The following is a 21,256-nucleotide window of genomic DNA, read 5'->3' as shown; positions in this document are numbered from 1 at the left end:
GCAGTTCATTATGGAGGGCTACTTCAGCACCCAATTTTTGATGAATCTGATGAATCTTGCACAAAAAGACCAGGAATGTGTATTAAGGAATGTGTGTATTGGTGTGTAAAAAAAAGTCTACAAATTGTGCATATGTTTACCATTTTAACATTGCTTTCATGGTCAGAGCTGCCCTCAAAACTACTAGGTTGCACAGTGCCATGGAAACCCTGGGGACACAAAAGCATTTCAAAAGCTCACAATTCTGTGACATTATAATGCTACTATATAGTCCCCCCACTATGCACTACATATACACATGAATACATTTATGTCAATGACTAAATTCAATACCATGCATTTAAAGTCATGTCACACACATCAAAAACGCCATAAAATTATGAACCGTCATCAATTTGAATATAACTAGTATCACCTAAGCGCAAATGGAGCTCAGAGCACCACGATTTCCTAGCCATTGTCATGGTTACACTTACTACTGCATTTTCTCTCCACTCCGTCAGACTGTAGTCCACTGTTATCTCCTCCCCTTTAGCAATGTCGCGGATTGCTATGACGATCAGCCTTACTTGATTGCTACAGTGCACTTCACGAATGCGACAGTTTGGTGGTGGGGGGTAAGAAATGGTCCCCCTGCCTCCACTAGAGCCTTCCACAACCACATCACTCACACTGGATGAGAGAGAGAGAGAGAGAGAGAGAGAGAGAGAGAGAGAGAGAGAGAGAGAGAACTACATCAGACAGCAATACATAACATTTTTATAGCTTACAACATAACAGCTGGGAAAACTTGCAGGGCATGTCTTGTAAACCACAGAGTAGCAAATTAATGCATATCCCATGCTACAGTCACTCTTGTCTTGGCTCACACACCTTTCATTATTAACATTAATACACATTGTATATGCTAATGCAGTGGTTCTCAAATTGGGGGAGTTTAAAAGGGGGGCATGAACACAAATATGTGACTTGCTCCATCAAAACGAGTATTAAGTCACAATGGGCCATTATTGAAAAAACATGAAAGTTGGTCTAAAACTGGATTTTCTTTACTTTTTGTATAATCAAAAACAAAAAATAAACATTTTATTTTTTTATTTTGATAAAACAAACTCACAGCTTTCAAATGATGTCAATGTTATCATGTAATTTCAACTATAAATGTTGTTTTATACTTTTAAATGCGGTGTGTCAAATCATGCTGCACATAGTGTCTCTCTCTACTGATCAGCGTTCCTCTTTACTACAAAATTACAACATGAAAAACACATGACTTTAGATGGAATGTTGAAAGACTCAATACCACTGGCTGAAATAATCATATCTCATGTAAACAGCAAATTCATTTTTCAACCATGGGATGATGTCAATGACATCAACAGCCTTCACTTAACTGTAACCTCAGAATGGTTATCCAAGGTCCATAGTTTGTTAGCTTGATAAAATGAACTGAAAATTGCTAATTTTATTTATTTATTTATTTTTAGTCTTGTTATTAAATTAAATTGTATAAGGCCTACCCTTGCATCTCTAATTGCAGTTTTTATGCTTTTTTTAATCTTAGCCCATTCTCCCTTCTCCAATTCCAATTTTAAATCTTTCTCCCATAATCTCTTGAGAGTGGTTGAGACTCTGTCTCCCAGACTATGAATTAACAAGGAGTAATACACTGATGCCTCATGACCTTTTCCAAAAGCAGAGATCACCTCTCCCAGAGTATCTGCTGCTTTATGATGGTGTATGCTATTCCCAAAAATAGTACAAAACAAGTGGTGCAGCTGTAAATACCTAAAGATCTGGGGCTCCCATAATATTGAACCAAATTTTCAAAGGATCTCAGAACCCCACTCTCATATAGGTCACCAAGTGTATTACTCCCACTTCCAATCCACTCTGACCAACAAAAATGGGATTTATTAATTCATAATTTGGGGTTTAGCCATAAGCTTGAGGCAAAATTTTGATAAATATCTGAATTAAACACTCTGGACACCTTTGTCCATACTGAATGCAAATGCAAAATAACGGAGTATAACTTAACTTCTCTGGTTAGTTTGATTAAAAGTCTTTGCAGTGGAGAGATAGGGGCAAGAACTTCCTTTTCAATACAAAACCAGGGAGGGGCTCTCAGGGGGAAGAGACGAATGAGCCAAATTTCTGAGACAGAATGCATAATAATAAAACAAAAATCTTGGGTAGGCCTAACCCACCTTTGTCAATTGGCTTACGTAACTTATTGAAATTTAACATGGGATGCTTAGCGTTCCAAATGAAGAACTTCGCTATGCTATCAAATTGCTTGAAATAAGAGAGGGGGACATCTACAGGGAGAGACTGTAACAGGTAGTTGAATTTTGGAATACAACTCATTTTAATAACATTAACCTTCCCAATCATCGATAAATGTAATGAAGCCCACCTGTCCACATCGTTTGAAAACCTTTTTATTAAGGGATCAAAATTAACTCAATTAACTAAATCAGACAAGTTTGCTTGGAATAAAATTCCCAAATACTAAATGCCCTGTTTGGGCCACTGGAAGGCGCCCGGCTGAAAAGACCTTAATGGGCAGTACGCTGCTAATGGTTCCAGGGTAAGACAGAACAATAATGGAGAAAGAGGGCAACCCTGCCAAGTGCCCCTTTCCAGAGAAAAATAATCTGAAATTACTCCATTTGTTAGTACTTCCGCTAACTTAATCCAACCAATAAAAGTACTCCCAAACCTGTATATTTCCAAAATCTTAAAAAGATAATCCCATTCTACCATATCAAATGTCTTTTCAGCGTCAAGTAAGATGGCAGCGACTAATGATCACGCCTAATGTTATCAGAAGAGCTACGACCTTGAATAAACCCTACCTGATCTATATGTATAAGAGATGTCATAACTTTACTTAATCTGTTAAGATTTTTTCAGGATTTTTTATAATTTTTTTTACATCTAACTGGATCAGGGAAATTGGACAGTAGCTTTTACACTCACTTGGATCTTTGTCCTTTTTAAGAATCAGAATGATCCGGGCTTGCGTCATGGTTGGTGGAAGCTTTCCATTCTTTAATGATTCCGTATAAACTTCTAACAAAAGTGGAGCCAGTTCTGTAGCATAAGATTTGAAAAACCCAGCGGCAAAAACCATCTAGCCTTGCCTGTAGACAGGGCCTTAATTACCTCATCAAGCTCCACCAAGGTTATCTCAGAATCAAGATAATTTTTTTTTGCTCAGTCATATCTTCATCAGTAGACGAAGACGTGTAACTATAAATATCAAGATAGAACTCTTTAAAAGCATTATTAATATCAAAGGCTGAGGTAAAAATTTTACCACCAGCAGATTTCACTGAGGGAATGGTAGAAAAAGACTCTCTCTGCTTTACATATCTAGCCACTCAAAAAAACTCAAAAGGTCCATGTATGCCTACGTTTGATATTTTGCAGTCATCCATAGTGTCCATTCTCAATCTAGCCAAAAACTTCAGTCTAAAAGCGATCTTCTGTCAATACACAAGTCACTTGGAGTGTCATTCCACAAAACAAACTGCAGCCGCTAGACGGAACCAACACAAATAGAAACAAAAATGATGCCCAGCTTCCTCAAACAGTCGAGTCAATGAACATCGAGTCGATCCACTCGCAAGGGAAACACCCAATGGTTACTCACCCACTGTTTTTATGAACTACAATGCTTGTTTGGACACACAATACCTTGCGACCATCTTTGGTGTCTATTCTCAGTTTGGTCGGAAACATCAGTGCAAAAGTGATCTTCCATTGATGTAAGAGTTTCTTACATTCCTTGAACCGATCGCGCTTCTCTCTTGTTGATTTCGCAAAGTCTGAGAACAAGAAGATATAGTGATTCTTCCAAGAAAGATTTCCTTTGCTCCTCGCCTGTCGCAACACGAGATCTTTATTGAATGATCTCAGAAATTTGGCTAGAATTGATTGATGCCTGTTTCCCTCAGCAGATCTCTGAGCCGGGACTCTGTGATCTCACTTGATTTCTAGCTTGTGACCTGTTATATCAAGCAGACTCGGGAAGAGCTCGTCTAGGAATTTCACCCTCTTCATGCTCAGGAATTCCAAAAATTCTGACGTTATTTCTGTGGCTCCGATTCTAAAAATCTTCAAGCTTTTCAAGAATATTTTCAAATCAACATTGGTTATGCATTAGCAGATAATTCCTTCTCCGATGACTCCAGATAATCGATTCGTTTTTCAACATCTGGCACTCTTGTAACTAACTCTAATTTTGTTTCCATGGCCGTAATCGATCAGCGTATTACAGTGAGATCTTCCAAGTCAGTAACAACCTTCGTCAGCATCACAAACATGTTGGACAATTGACGCTGGATATCCCCGGACGCGCCATCCAACTGGAGTCCCCGGTCCACAGGCCCGTCAGCGCTCTCATCTTGAACACTTAAGTGTTTTTTAATGTCTCCAGAGCCCAATGATTTTGACTTCTTGGCCATGTTTAGCTCAAAGAGCAAATGCATCACTGGGTGTATTGAATTTCACCAGATTATGGCATGAAAATAATAAAAAAATGTGCAAAGTGTGCAGAGCTGACTCTCACACGTCTGCTTGTCACATGGCGTCACGTTACTCCCACAAATTGCTGAAATTTGTAATCCTTACTGTAAGACATGTGACAATTGATGCAGATTGGATACAACTAATTTCAGAGACTTTAACCTATTGAGTGCCGGTGGATATGTGATCTCCACATGGATGCGTGAATGGAATCTTAAGAGCCATTTTTCTTAAAAGAGGTTTTATGAGAGCCAACATTCAAATGATAATATCTCAGCAATATAGATAAAATAAAATAAAAATTATATTGTTAGAAAGCTGAGACCTTTTTTTATTTAGTGCATAATACTCAAAATTGTGATTCTGGGTCCATGCGAGTCAAAATGATGGAGCAAGTCACATATAATATTTATAAATATCTATTTATTATAGTTTTTTAGCATGAAAAAGTGACCATAAATACTTATCATAACATTAGTTTTGGAATCATTAATAATTATTTACCAAATTATTCTAAGGATCCAGATGTCTGCGATGGCTGTAATTTGAAAAATAACACATGTTGTTTGTTTGGTTGCCATGGATTCCATCAGTGTGGGGACTGTTACAGTTGGCTATTTAACCTTGAACAGCAGCTTTCCTCCATAAACACCAGCGAGAGCAGCCTGTCTTTATAAATCATAGATGCATTTGTCACTCGTGAAAAGAGGAGTGATTGTAGCAATAGCCTATCAACATCTTCAAATAAAAAACAAAAACCTTTTACCTTTAATATAATGATTTACCGTTGGGCCTCATGTGCTCAGATAGGAGACAAAGGACAGCCTACACACAGTCATAAAGCCTGACTGAGGCCTGTAGGAACACTCAACACCTGATAACACAAAAACTGTGCCAAAATCAAACAAAGGGAGTCCAAACAGACTGAAGATCCCATCAAGCCTTGCTCACTTTACACCTAGGTGTGAAATTCTGAAGGATCGAACTCTCAACTCCTTTTGGATGGAACGCACAACAGAACGCATCCCTCAACCACAATGCCATCGAGAGTATAAAACCCTGGAGATTCCTCCTCAGCCTTGCTTCCAGTGACAGTATTTGTCACTTCTAGTTGCAGCCCTGCTGCTCCCAGCTGTATCCTCACTGCCCAAGGAAGTAATGTATGCACCTGAACTTTGGCCATACAATCTCCATCTCGCTGGATGGGCCGAGATTCTCCATGTTCCACCGAGCACGCTAACGGATCTGAAGGAGACTGCTCAGCAATCCGCATCTCACCCTTTTGCCTGCAGAAGTGAAGAATTTTTTTTTTCTTCCTAATTCAACTGAGTCGACTTCGCTGATTTCTCCGCCAACCCACAGAGAATCAGCTACATACTGCCCGTCGACCGAGCAAGGGAACGGCCTACCATCATCCCCTGAGCTTTGAGGAACTGAGTCAGACAGCGGACAAACACAAATTCTACCTGCATCCTCATGCGACTCAAGTAAGAGGTTTACGTCTAGGCAGAGATAGATTATTATAGTGTGTTATTCTTGTGTATCAAGGTTATTGCTTGTACAGTTTATGCAATAATAATAATCTAGGTATTACTGTAACTTACTATTACCATGAATGAGATTTGCTGTGTTGTCATCCAACCACGTTGGGCTGTTTGTGCATTTCTGCCATCGCGGTTGACCGGCACACTGAGTTTATCCATTAAAGAACCATCGGCCAAGGCTGACTGATTACGAGCCTTCTCTGAGTGATAAAACTAATGCTTGCCATTTCTCCCACGATCACAAAACCGGCTTTGGTGCTGTCACCCTGTTCTCTCTCTCTCGTACTAACCGTATACACACACACACGACCCCTCACAAACATACCCGCACACACATTTGGCGAACAGATAACAATATAACCCAGCTCTATCCCAAAGTTATCGTACCAGCAGAGACTTGTGTTAGACAGGCAGATGCCATTAACCAGTCTCTCCGGCCACATTCTACGCCACATTCTTTGGCCAGACATCTTGCATGACGCACTACTCACGAGAGCCACACCCACTATTTTGTGCACTCCTTCTCTCCTTACACACACCCATTCACACAAACACACCTCCACCCTCCTCTCATGTATTATAGGCTTATCTGTTACCATATCTAATCATGTTACTATTTAGTTTGTAGTTGGAAGTCGGAAGTTTATCGACTGCATTGTATTGATTATTTATTGATATTACTGCATCAATAAACTTTGTTATACTTTAAAGAGAAGTGTTCTGGCATTGTTCTGCATTCACCTGTTCCAAGGGCTAGCAGGGGATGTCAGTGCTCAGATTCAAGCCTTCATTGTTCCCCTTTTGAATGTCGATGATCTCCGGAATGACGATATTCTCTCTGTATATTGAGACTGCTATACTGTCTGGTTATTAGTCCCTGATTCCAGGGTGGCCCCACGGCAATATTCATTCTTATTAATATTCTATTGATTTTGATCATTGATAGTTATCTTTGATGACTGTTGATGTGAAGGATTAATAAGCTAATATTGATTCTAATAAATGTTCTATTGATTTTAATAATTATCTTTGATAATTATTGATTATTGCTAATAACCAAACACGTTCCTGAACAAAGCCCCAACAGGGGCTGCCACATCTGCTGCAGTTTGTGTATACGTATACCTTTTGCTTACAGCCCTCTGCATATTTGTTCAAAGCAGGGTTTTCAAATTTCATGGTACTGAATAATAAATACTACAATCGAGCACAAGTCGAAGATGATCTCAGACTGTCCCAGTCCAATATTAAACCATGGATTGTGCTGCTTTGCAGAACAATGCAAACTCGTCCTTCACACTGATAGTACAACTAGATGCGTATAATTCAGTCTTTCATTTTCAACAGTTTATTGTCCTTTATTCAAGTTTAAATTTGTATTAAATTGTGTCCATTTTATTACAGTGCAAATTAAACACTGCAATAAAATCACAGAATATTTTCCAATTTGTCAGGTACATTTTATAATTGGCAACCACCAACATTTCTTAGTAGAAACTCTGGTGTGTGTGTGTGTGTTCTCTGCATTGTGGCTAATTTATAGATTTTATTTGACAAAATAAGAAAATATTGCTCCGTGTTATAGTGTCCACAGTTCATTTGTGTGTTGTTTAAGTGTGTGTGTGTGTGTGTTTCCCAAACAAAATTCTTCAGAGTGTCTGATAGCAACATGAAGGGACACAGATATGAGAATCACTCAAAATAAAAGCTCAGTTTCAGGTACTGCACTAAAATAACCCAGAATTCTGCTCTAAGTGTCATGCTTGCGTATAATTAAGAGAAACTGCACCAGTTTTTAGTGCTTTGTTTTTCTTCTTTAACATTTTTGCACTTAATTATTATTCAGGAATACACAGATGTAATAATGGACTCTCCCCTCGAAATCCGAAGGTGTAACGTTGATATGTCACACTTGTTAACTTGTGATCGTATACCCCTAAACGCATCTTAATACCAGTGTTCACATTGCCTCAGTCAGGGATGAATGGTCGTGTAGTTGATACACCCAGTCTGCGATCATTCATGTAGTGTGCACACCAAAACGAAAGAAAACAAAAGACTGTTTGTCGCAGGGCGCTGACTGTAAGTCGTGTTGAGTGCATTTGGCTTTACTAAAGTTTGAGAACCCCTGTGCTAATAATGTATACTACTTTGATAAGCCCACTAAAACCACGATAAACTTCCTACATAAATAATAACTCATAATTAAAAAAAACACTGTGGGCCCCCCACACACAACTCTACATCATAAACACACATATACACATGACCAGTCTGACTCCATTTACACATATTTCTGTCAGCACTATGACTAAACACAGCAATAAACAGATGCAAACACACACACGTACCATAGGCCCAGCTACACACTGCGATAAACACACACAAATACACACATTCCCTCATTGGCCCAAAGATAATAAACACATTACAATAAACACACACACAAAGCCTGCATTCCAGTAATTCCCCACCTCCACACACTCACACAAACCAGTATCTCCGAACCACACAACACACACAATTACTTTCTATCTCCCCCAAGCATGCATATGCACAAACACACACCATTACAGTTTGCCTACACAGAGCACACACACTAAAGTCACTCACTCACTCACTCACTCACTCACTCACTCACCAGAGCTGAGCAGATTGTGTTTCATAGTATTGTCCAACAACTCCAGGCACTTTGTGTCTATTCACTGCTCCTTCACGACCATCACCTGAAACACACATTTAATGGGCTTTACACACAAAAACAATGCCTGAAATACAGTGGTTTTCCACATTGAAATCTCACTGAAAACTTTCTTAACAGAAAGTTTTAAGATTTGGAATTTGTTTAAACAAAAGTTATGATATGACATAAATAAGTCTCTAATCCAATAAGCAAATTTGTGACATATTTACAAAAGATTTGATGCTCTACATTCTCAAATCATGCTGGATTACATGGATCATCAGGAGTCCATGCCAACTTGAGTACATACGGTCATTAAACCAAATACTAAAAAATTCAGAAATGTATCTTAATTTTTCAATGAAACTTTTCAATCAAATTGTTTTGTAATTTGTAATTGATTTTGTTTTTAATTAGAAAAATGCAAAAGAGAAGCATTTTAGGTGAATTTTTTGCTTTAAAAATGAAATTCATTTATTGAAAAACGAAAAAGAACTGGATTCAGCCTCGTCGCAATTGGATGGGTGGTGGGTGCTAGTTTCGCACCCTGGGCTACTGTTTAACATATTTGCTGAGTTCACAGATCCATGTGTTTTCTATTTCCAAATATTGTCGATCGTCATCTGTCAAATCGATTTGGTAAATTTGTAAGATATTGTCGCTATCCAATTACATCGTCCCATCGCCCAGCCCTAGTGCACATGTTCAGGATATATGAGAGCTGTTCAAGTCCCACCTGGATTGTGTCTCGATCAGAACCCCCTCACCCACCCCCTTCCTGTCTACACTCTACTTTCCTATGAGTAAAAAAAAAAAGTAAAAAAAATAAAAATACACACTGTTGCACGTCACCTCATATCACCAACTCCCATTGAAAATGATGCTGCAAATTAGACTCTATGTTAAGCCACAATTTTTCAGTTTGGCTCATGTTATTTCCAATCCCATTCCCACCTCCACAACAATAATTTCAAGTCCTCTCTTTATTGTGCTCTCTGTATAACAATGACTAAAAAAACAGTAAAAAACACATACTTTACCTTTCTCTTGTCCATAGCTGTGCTCAGACATGCTCTCCTCCTCATCTTCTGCAGCAAATACTCTGTCACACACCTTCACTGGTGTCCCTTTCCTTTTCCTTCTACAGCCACGTCTACATCACACACACACACACACACACACACACGCACACACACAAACACACACATGTTGGTCTACCTATCATTATGAGGACTTTCCATAGATATAATGACTTTTATACTGTACAAACTATAGATTCTATCCTCTAAACCTAACACAACCCCTAAACCTAATCATCACAGAAAACTTTCTGCATTTTTACATTTTCAATAAAACATTGTTTAGTATGATTTTTAAGCGATTTGAATTATGGGGACACTAGAAATGTCCTCATAAATCACATTTATAGCATAATACCCTTGTAATTACTAATTTGTAATTTACAAAATTGTCCTCAGAATCACAAAAATCACACACACACACACACACACACACACACACACACACACACACACACACACACACACACACACACACACACAAACACATACAGATACACAAACACAAACACCATCACATTAAACTGACAGCCTGACCAGCTCAATCTGCAACATTACACACAGATGAATCAATAAACTGGTCACATCAGTGGATCAATGTAAATCATTGCACAAATGAATCTTTAGATCTCACTCACTCTTGCATATTCTCGAATTAAAAAAACAAGCAGAAGAAAGTTGAATTGGAGTCTTATCCTTGAAATAGACTTCTTTGAAGTTCAACTGCATTTATATGTTCCTTAAAATAGCACTACCTACATAATTAATCTTGGGGGATGGGTGATGTCACAAAGGGTCGAAATTCAGGAATGACAGACAGTCATTCTTGATGACCAATTTAAGAGCTCCAATAAATATTTCACATAATTAATTTGATCATTTGATCTGGACATCCGGCACTGTTAGTACTACTATTTTGTTAGTTAGTGGGTAAATACATTGAATACTAAACTTTAGCCAGAATGAATGATTGGACGATTTTCACTTGAAGTACAAGGAGTTCTGGGTTCTAATCCATCCAAATATAACTTTTATTAAACTTTTCAGGTAGGGGTAGGGACATGTACCACCTGTAAAACATTTTCTGAAGAAAGAGTGAATGAAATTTGCCCCTGCAGAAGTCAACACCATTATGCTTTGGTGTTGGGTTGCTAGGGCATTGCTAGCTGGTTGCTAGGGTGTTCTGGGTGATTTCTAGGTGGTTGCTCATGTCAAAATACCCCGCCATCAAACCTCTATGACCTCGTTTACACCTGGAAATAAGTTGCTTCTCTGGTGATCTGATCACATGTTGTCAGGCGAGACACATTGCTGTTTACCAGCGATATTCCCATGTGTCTCCTGTGACCAAAAGTGATAGGATTTCGAGGGGAGGTTCTCTGATTTCAAGACGACATACATCAGTCATTGTATAACTGCATGATATTAAAGCGTGAAAAAGAAATGTTTTGTTGACATTGTTTTATTGGAGTACCTGTGTAAGGTGAGTTTCAGATGTGTGTGCTTTTTATCTGTCCTCCCTTCATGTTGATATCAGACACATTGAAAAACATCAATAAAGCTTGTATATGTATTAGTTTTTTAATTTTCAGGTTATTTCCTTTTAAAGCTGCATGTAACCGGCACAGTTTTAAATCTTGTTTTAGCACAACGGTTGATTAACAGGTGAGGGGTGGTGCTTCGCTGCTGTCCGGGACGTTTCAGGATGGATTAGTGTTTACACCTCAAATGAGATGTGGTCTTGTGTTTTTTCGACACCCTCCATATGTGGTCTTTGTGATCGGATTACAAAATGTTTTAGACCCATTTAAACTGTTTTAGCACTGACCACATGTGATCTGAACACCAGAAATGCATATTAATACCAGGTTTAAACAGGGTCTCTGATATTCTCGTCCCTATTTTTTGTTCGGGTCTTTATTTCAATGTAAAGGTCCTTTCACACCAAATTGTGTTTGTCAGCAAATTCACGTACAACAGGTGGCACAATGCAAATGTCTGCTAACCCTAAAAGTTCAAGTGGAAGACAGTGGATCAGCGTTCACGTGCGTCCTCCGTCAGTACCCATGTCCGCCTGGGCAAACTAATGATCCTACCAGCAGACTTAATTCCAAGAGAAGACACTTGAGAGCTAAATCATAGTCACAACCCCCAAGCAAAAAGCAATAACAACAAACAGCCACAAGAGCACTTAGCAGTAGGACCTGCCCTCCGAATACAAATAAATGTTGAAGGCCTGTCTGCAGCCAAGTGAAGCCTCATTGAAGTCCTTGCTTTCCAATAATCTATTGATGTTATCTGCCTCCAAGAAATCCACATTGGTACAGAGGAAGTAGGTCGCTACTCCATCAATGGCTTTGATCTTCTGTGCTATTCACCCCATACCAAACATGAATGTGCTACCTATGTGCAAACTAAAATTGCTGCAGCATGCCACTTGACAACAACTAGTTTCTATGAAACTATAATCATTGGCGGTATCCATATTGCTAATGTATACAAGACCCCTAGTGCCTACTAGGACCAGCAAGTCTTACCCAATCTATGTGGGGAACTTCAACACCCACCACCCTGACTGGGTATACCCAGTAGCGGACAGTGATGGCAAGGCACTTTCAGACTGGGCATCTAGAAATGACCTTACTCTGATACACAATCCCAAACAAAGAGGAAAATTCCACTCAGCTAGGTGGAACAAGGATTACTCCCCTGACCTGTGCTGGGTCAGCTATGTGAATGGAATCCCCTGTCCTGCACAGATCCTCATCCTTGACAATTTTCCACAAGCCAACACAGGCCCTCACTCATACACATTGGCCTACATATCCCAATCATTAACAGCCCAAGGAAGATACGATAGGGCCTTCCAAAATGCCAACTGGACAAAATACAGCGAAGTCCAGGACCAGAGTACTGTCACCATCCCACTCCAAAACATTACTGTAGATGAAGCCATTAACCGCTTTTGATGCGCCATCTACAAAGTTGTCCATCCAGCAATCTCACAAGGCTACTGACCCCTCTATGTCCCATGCCAAGACAAAGAAAGTGCAGCCCTCCTACAAGCCTACAAAACATCAGGGGGCCCTGAGATAGCAGACCATCTCATTGAATCGCTAAACACAGCTCAGTGCAATAAATGGGAGGAGACTGTAGTGGAGCTGAACTTCACACACCCTAGTAGGAAATGCTGAAACCTCATCTGCCTCAACCTGGCTGACTCTAATTCTAATTCTACACTAGGATTATACACACAAACTCAATCCCGAAGAAAAGGCGAACAGCAAAATTCATTGCTATTCATTGCAAAATTCATTAGGATTATACACACAAAAAATCACTCAGTGCAGCTGTTTCAATGGTGTTGTCTGTATTTAATTTGATGCAAATGAAAACGAGGCTATGAGGATATAAATACAGTCTGTTCAGTAGGTTATACTAAAGCTCTTAGGTCATGTCTAATTTCCACAACCCATATTTTGACCATTTGAATTTGTTTTAGGAAAGACAAATTTTCAATGTTTCATCAACTGAACAACCTACAGACTGGACGTCTATCCTTATTTACATTCAATTAAATTAGTCTGTCCTGACTATGATACATAGAATTGGCTTTTACTGTCTTTTTCATCATATCAGTTAAAATTCTGTTGCTTACCTGAAATACTTGTAATAGGAATGAACATGTGAATGTGACTGCCTGTACATGCAAACACACACTCTCAGGTCCAGATGGAGGGTCGGCCAGATCAATATCCAGTCAGCAAGGCTGAGTCTGATCACAGCTCAATGAATACATCAGACACACACACACTGAACACATCTATAACCAAGAAACTGTGCACATCTCCACACTTGTCTAATTAAGCATTCACAGTTACATCTGTGGAAAACAGAGCTTTGGCTTTCATATACATCTCTATTAAAGCAGCTCATGTACACACACACACTTATGTGGTCAGTTACTCTTCTGTTAAAATAGAATCTAGCTAGATCAGTGTTCTGTTAGGTTAAGTATAGATACAGTACAGATTCTACTGAACACATTAATTAGTTTAATTGGCTTGTTGAAGAGCGGTATGCTCGTAGTTTTCTAAGCATTTAGACTCTGACAGATGGAAAACTGGATAAAATCCCAAGTCAAGCAGTTGCCTCCTGATCTGCTGTATGGAGGGTTACTAATCCTCTCTTTAGTCTTTGGAGAGGCCAAGCTTCAATGATGTGTTCCATTGTTTGCTCCCCTCCACATGCACACAGTGGGCTTGGGCTGCTGCCCCACTTGTGAAAGCTGGCCAAGCTGGGGCTGTGGCCAGTCCTGAATCTTTTGAGGGTTGACCATTGTCTCCTTGGGAGGTTGGTGCTAGGGACCTGTTGAGTGGGATCTTGGGGGTTGTGACTATGTTGTGACTATGATCATAGTTGTGACTATGATCTGACACTAGGATTATACACACAAACTCAATCCCAAAGAAAAGGCGAACAGCAAAATTCATTGCTATTCATTGCAAAATTCATTGCTAAATTCACTGAGCCACCACTGGGGCAGTGGTGGCTCAGTGGTTGAGGCTCAGGGTTACTGACCAGAAGGTTGGGGGTTCAAGCCCCAGCACCACCAAGATGCCAGGTTGCTCCGGGGGGATTGTCCCTGTAATAAGTGCACTGTAAGTCGCTTTGGATAAAAGCGTCTGCCAAATGCATAAATGTAAATGTAAATCTATAACAAAACCTGGTAAAGACCAAAATCTACCAGCAAGCTACCACCCAATCTCTCTACTCTGGATTCCTTATAACATCTTGAAATGTCTTATACTACATTGTAGGGGGCAGGAGTAGGGAAGGTCCTCTGTGTAGATCAGGCAGCAGCACAGGGGAACAAGTACTGGAAATAACCACCTACATTGAGAATGGCTTCAAGAGCTTCAAAAAACTGAAGACAGTTTCTGACTCACTGGAATAGGTCCTTACTGAAGACCTCTCAAAACTGGACCAATACTGTAAAACCTGGTGACTAAAACCAAGCCCAGCTAAAACAGTTTCCAGTGTATTCCACCTTCAAAACGCAAATGCTGCTAAAGAAGTAAACATCCAACTGAACTAAAGGTGAAGCACGCCCCCAACCCAACCTATCTTGGAGTGACCCTTGACAAGTCCCTGTCCTTTAAGGAACATCTGAAAGGAACTGCGGCAAAGGTGAAGTCTAGAAACAACCTGCTTTGTATGCTCGCAGGCTCAAAATGGGGGCCAGCAGCCCCCACATTGCGTACCTCAGCACTGGCCCTTGCATACTCTGCAGCAATACTGTGTATACCCCCCCACATATCCGACGAGTTGCACTTAATCAAAGGATGCTCCAAAAGATCAAAGATTCCCCCCAACTACCAATCCACGCAGGCATCTTCAATCAACCTACCGCCCGTCTCACATCTAAATGATCAATTTAGAAGAAAATCCTACCAGCCGACTTTACCACCCAATCTGCTTGGGAACATGAATGGGAGTCCAAGGATCCCCCAGACAAACATCTGGTGTCAGATCCCACTCAACAGGTCCCTAGCACCAACCTCCCAAGGAGACAGTGGTCAACCCTCAAAAGATTCAGGACTGGCCACAGCCCCAGCTTGGCCAGCTTTCACAAGTGGGGCAGCAGCCCAAGCCCACTGTGTGCATGTGGAGGGGAGCAAACAATGGAACACATCATTGAAGCTTGGCCTCTCCAAAGACTAAAGAGAGGATTAGTAACCCTCCATACAGCAGATCAGGAGGCAACTGCTTGACTTGGGGTTTTATCCAGTTTTCCATCTGTCAGAGTCTAAACGCTTAGAAAACTACGAGCATACCGCTCTTCAACAAGCCAATTAAACTAATTAATGTGTTCAGTAGAATCTGTACTGTATCTATACTTAACCTAACAGAACACTGATCTAGCTAGATTCTATTTTAACAGAAGAGTAACTGACCACATAAGTGTGTGTGTGTACATGAGCTGCTTTAATAGAGATATATATGAAAGCCAAAGCTCTGTTTTCCACAGATGTAACTGTGAATGCTTAATTAGACAAGTGTGGAGATGTGCACAGTTTCTTGGTTATAGATGTGTTCAGTGTGTGTGTGTCTGATGTATTCATTGAGCTGTGATCAGACTCAGCCTTGCTGACTGGATATTGATCTGGCCGACCCTCCATCTGGACCTGAGAGTGTGTGTTTGCATGTACAGGCAGTCACATTCACATGTTCATTCCTATTACAAGTATTTCAGGTAAGCAACAGAATTTTAACTGATAGGATGAAAAAGACAGTAAAAGCCAATTCTATGTATCATAGTCAGGACAGACTAATTTAATTGAATGTAAATAAGGATAGACGTCCAGTCTGTAGGTTGTTCAGTTGATGAAACATTGAAAATTTGTCTTTCCTAAAACGAATTCAAATGGTCAAAATATGGGTTGTGGAAATTAGACATGACCTAAGAGCTTTAGTATGACCTACTGAACAGACTGTATTTATATCCTCATAGCCTCGTTTTCATTTGTATCAAATTAAATACAGACAACACCATTGAAACAGCTGCACTGAGTGATTTTAATAATCAGAATTTTAATAATTCAAATAAATAATACATATAATTAATACATCTTCGCTTAATCACATAGCTTCTCCTTTTATTTATTTAAATGGTTTATCAAAGTGTGTTTACCAAATCCGAGCTACAATCACATTACCTAAGTCTGATTTCATAAAAATGTATTGCTTTGACTCTGAAATGCTTTTAATCTTTCTACATTCCACGGGCCCAAATCTGTTTCCCTTTCGTTCATTTGTGAATCACGACTGTGTTTATCTCTCATTTTCTCAGTTTTTTCCTCTTTCCTCACACACACAAAATCCCATTCCACTCAAACCCATACACAAACAAGTCAGAAAATGCACATGTGTCAGAGAGACACACATATGCACAAGGACACAAACACTCACACCTCTTGAATCAATGCACGTGCACAAGCACACATACACACAAACACACACACACACCACCCCGCCAGCTGGACACACACGTGTTCACACACACACACACACACACACAAACAAACACACCCCGCCCTTTTAAAGCTTTCATTGCACGCATATACACACACATATGCAGACACACACACTCGCAAATATCCTCTCTTCAACTGAGTTCACATGCATGCACGCACACACAAACACCCCACCCCCATCTCAAGCTCACACACACACACGCGCGCGCGCGCACATGCACGCACGCACGCACGCACGCACACGTTGGTGCGGCATTCCTTATGAGGACTCTCCATAGACATTATGATTTTTATACTGTACAAACTATAGATTCTAAAAATGACATTTAGTATGTTTTTTAAGTGATTTGAATTATGGGGACACTATAAATGTCCTCATAAACCACATTTATAGCATAATACCCTTGTAATTACCAGTTTGTAACTTAAAACATTTTTTCCTAGTAAACCACCCAAACCCAACCCCCCCCACACACACACACACACACACACATTGCTCACGAAAGCACGCACACACACACACACATACACACTCACTCACTCACTCACTCACTCACTCACTCACGCTCTCTCTCAAATAACCAAGCCCACAGTCTAATATTCTCAGTCTCTCTCAGACAAACACACACACACACACACACACACACACAAACATTCAAGTCTGAAGTCTGCAGCAAATGCATTCTCTCTATAGCCTTTCTCTTTAAAAATGCCACTCACCCACTCCGTTTCCATAACACATTTCTATCACATACACACACATTTAAATAATGTAAACATACAATATGCACGCTCTCAGTCTCAATATGCACACATTTGCCTTTGTTGAGAACACTCTCTGCCTTATTCACTCCCACAAACAAATCACACACAACCATATAACATATCCGCCTACACACACACACACTCTTGTTGTGTTTCCATGTTTTATGGGGACTTTCCATAGACATAATGGTTTTTATACTGTACAAACTTTATATTCTATCCCCTAAACCTAACCCTCACAGAAAACTTTCTGCATTTTTACCTTTTCAAAAAACATAATTTAGTATGATTTATAAGCTGTTTTCCTCATGGGGACCGACAAAATGTCCCCACAAGGTCAAAAATTTTGGGTTTTACTATCCTTATGGGGACATTTGGTCCCCACAAAGTGATAAATACACGCTCACACACACACACACACACACACACACATGCAGTCTCTCAGTCACACAGCCTTCTTTTTCTCTCTCTCTCTTAATTTTTTTTTTTCCACACACACCCTTCTCTCACTATAAATCACACACACACTTATGGAGTGAAAAAAGTCCTGAAACCCCAGACAAATGCACGTATAACAGATCCATAGACACACACAGCAATCCACAATTGCACGCAATAGATAAACACACGCATGTGTTGGTGCAGCTATCATTATAAGGACTCTCCATAGACATAATCATTTTTTTACTGTACGAACTATAGTTCCCCTTCTGTCGCTCTCTCCATGTTGTGTCGGAGAAGCGACACTAGGGGTCTCTCTTGAGCGCCGATATATACCTCTGTTCTATGAAAAAAGGCCAATTTTCAAGAAGTTGGCAGACGGTATTTGCATATCCCGCCCTATTTAAGCGGGGCGAATATGGGAGTTAATTCAGAAAATTTCTTCAGAGCCGATGGTCGTGCATGCAGTCTGCTGCGAGTCACACACCAGTTCCTGTTTAATCCTCTGATGCTCTGCATGCTGTTGGATCTGATGGTGCATAACAGCGGCTTTCTCCTTCATTGCACGGCTGTGCATTTGTTGCCCCTGGGCGCTTCGACAGCGCAGACAACTCGAAAGAGTTATTCTAAAAGAGTAATTTCACTCTAAAAAGAGCAAAACACAGCGGCGTTGAACATCCTGTTCAGGACGCGTCTTTTTAAAGACGATTTTTCCGCCCCTGTGTAGTTTCTGGATGCGGTTGATTTCTCCCCACCTCTGATGGTCATAAAAACTGCCTCGCATACCTGGGTTGCGATCACACGCAGGCAGCGTTTTTATGAATGGTCTATGTTTTCAGTACGAGAACATAGCCATGACAGCATTGCGGTCGTGGCTTTTTCTTGTAGTGAGAGAAAGCCACTTCAGCCGCCCCCCGCGCCTCGCCTCCTTCCAACGGGATTGGGGCAGGCGCCGTGGGCGATGAAAGACGATCTGGGGAGAATAACGGGCTCTGTTTCGCCGGGTGAACCCCCTCGAAACCCCCCGCCTCCCCGGCACGCTTGCTTGTTTATGTCCAAGTTCGGGATGAGCATTCTCTCCAATGGGTTATGTTTTCAGTGTGAGAATGAAAGACGATCTGGGGAGAATAACGGGATGCTTTTGCTGGGTAAATCCCCTCGAAACCTCCCGCCTCCCAGGCACGCTTGCCTGCTTCCCCCGAGCTCGGGATTAGTGCGGTCTGCTTAACGGCCTACCATCCGGTCCCTCGAGCTCCCCGGCATTGGATAATGACATCACCGCTGCATCGGAGAGCGTAACAGCGGCGTCTGATGCGGATAACCTGCCTGGGCCGCCACCTTCGGGTCTGCCGCCCAGTCTGAGCCTCCACTATGCTTCCCCGGGCTTAATTGGTTCCGCGGGCATGTACGACGCTCACAGCATGTACGACGCTCACATGATGAGCTGCACAAGCCCAGCTTCATCGCTCCTCCACTCTCGCTACCCTCGGTGGTAGAACGGTCCCAGACCACTCCCTCCTGCACGACATGGCCCCCCCTGCAAGTCCACCAGGCCAAGGCACTTCAAAATCAGCACTTGGGTAGTCCTGTTCTTGACATGCCGCAGGAACTGCACTCGAACAGGCGATGGACACCCCCCGTGGTCCAGAAACGCAACACATGGACAGGACCTCAGCCCCACCACTGTTCCCCGGCCGGGCGGTTCAGACAAGTCCAGAGGACGCCAACATCAGACCTCCTCCTCAGTCACGCACCCGCCCCCTGCCGGGAGCACGGAGCAAGGTAAGTGCTTCGAGTCTGTTCTCGGTACCAGAGCCTCGCGACGCCGTATTACCTGTTCTGCCCCGCTGCGAAGCCCCGCCGGGTACGTCCAAAATACTTGTCCCCTTGGTGCCCCTAGCACAGAGTTTAGAGGTGTGGCTTTCACTGCCCAACCCGTCACACTGGCTGCACCGGACCATTCGACTCGGTTACGCAATTCAGTTTGACAGGCCTCCGCCCCCTTCGCGAACGTCCATTTTTTCCGCAGTATACGGCAAACATGCCAAGTCCCTGCGTGAGGAAATCGCCTCTCTTTTACTAAAAAAGCAAAGACGCAATAGAGCCTGTCCCTCCAACCGAAATGAAGAAGGGTTTCTAAAAATCTTTCTCTCAAACGGCCCTGCTGATCCATCTTGATCCATCAAGAGGGTCGGGGACCTGCAAGCGTTCTCTGACAGCGACACTTGCCTGGAGTTCAGTCCGGCAGACACATACGTGATCCTAAGACCGCGACCGGGCTACGTGCCCAAGGTTCCTACCACACCCTTCAGGGGTAGTGAACCTGCAAGTACTGCCCCAGGAGGAGGCAGACCCAGCCCTTTCGTTGCTGTGTCCGGTACGTGCTTTGCGTATCTATCTGGACCGCACGTTCTAGACGTTCTGAGCAGCTCTTTGTCTGCTTCGGGGGACAGCAGAAAGGGAACCTCTGTCTCCAAACAGAGGCTTGCCCGCTGAGTTGTCGACACCATTTCACTGGCTTATCACACCCAGGGTGGGCAACACCTAACACTTTCGCGAGATTCTACAATCTCCGAATTGAGTCAGTATCATCCCGTGTTCTCTCAGGTCCGAGCCCGTAGAACTCGGTAACACGCTGATGATCTGGCCGGGTGAATCGCTTGCGCCTAGCACCCTTTCCCTCAGCCGAGGTAAAATAGTGCGCCTTTGTTCCCAGGAGACCCCATCTTCGGATCCCAGGTTGATTCCTCCCTAGCCCTTTTGGGTCTGCAGTTCAGCGGAGGAAATCGCCGACCCAAGCCACTACGGGTACTCAATCTACCCTGTACTGGAATAGGTGCTCCACAGGTTAAGGCCTCCTGTTCGGACTCCCCCTGTGTGTAATACCGCGGTACTGTCCCCTCACGAGTGGACCCCCGTGTCTCACTTAGGCAGCTGCCTCGGTCGCCGTGCTGTAGCTTCCCCCCTCCACAAGGCTGGATCTACCACCGCGCCAACTTTCCCACATAGGACCCAAGTGGCCATGTGATGTATAGGGAGAAAAGAGGCCCAGCCAGGCTTGGCCCGTTCCCAGGTTGGCAAGCATCACCTTGTTCCCCTCACTATGGTAACCAGAAGGATTCTGATGACTTTAATGGGGCATTGGGGAAGGGTACGTACAGCCTGATACAA

At 42.0% G+C, this 21,256-nt stretch overlaps 1 protein-coding gene across 2 annotated transcripts in view; it reads right to left on the bottom strand.

Annotated features, from left to right (window-relative positions):
• si:dkey-117m1.4 (uncharacterized) overlaps positions 1 to 21,256 on the bottom strand; it is a 54,679-nt gene that overhangs the window by 12,313 nt on the left and 21,110 nt on the right. Inside the window, exons 2-5 of one of the 2 annotated variants that reach the window (XM_052127487.1) lie at positions 9,804 to 9,916; positions 8,722 to 8,806; positions 477 to 672; positions 141 to 209 (exon numbers count right to left, since the gene is read on the bottom strand). In XM_052127487.1, coding sequence (XP_051983447.1) covers positions 141 to 209; positions 477 to 672; positions 8,722 to 8,806; positions 9,804 to 9,916 — 463 coding nt within the window. The remainder of the gene's footprint in view (positions 1 to 140; positions 210 to 476; positions 673 to 8,721; positions 8,807 to 9,803; positions 9,917 to 21,256) is intronic. The other variant, XM_052127488.1, reaches the window with a different exon arrangement.

Source organism: Xyrauchen texanus, chromosome 5 (assembly GCF_025860055.1).
Source record: "Xyrauchen texanus isolate HMW12.3.18 chromosome 5, RBS_HiC_50CHRs, whole genome shotgun sequence".
Lineage (NCBI taxonomy): Eukaryota > Metazoa > Chordata > Actinopteri > Cypriniformes > Catostomidae > Xyrauchen > Xyrauchen texanus.
Note: the sequence above shows the minus strand (reverse complement) of the source record. Positions and strands in the feature narration are given on the sequence as shown.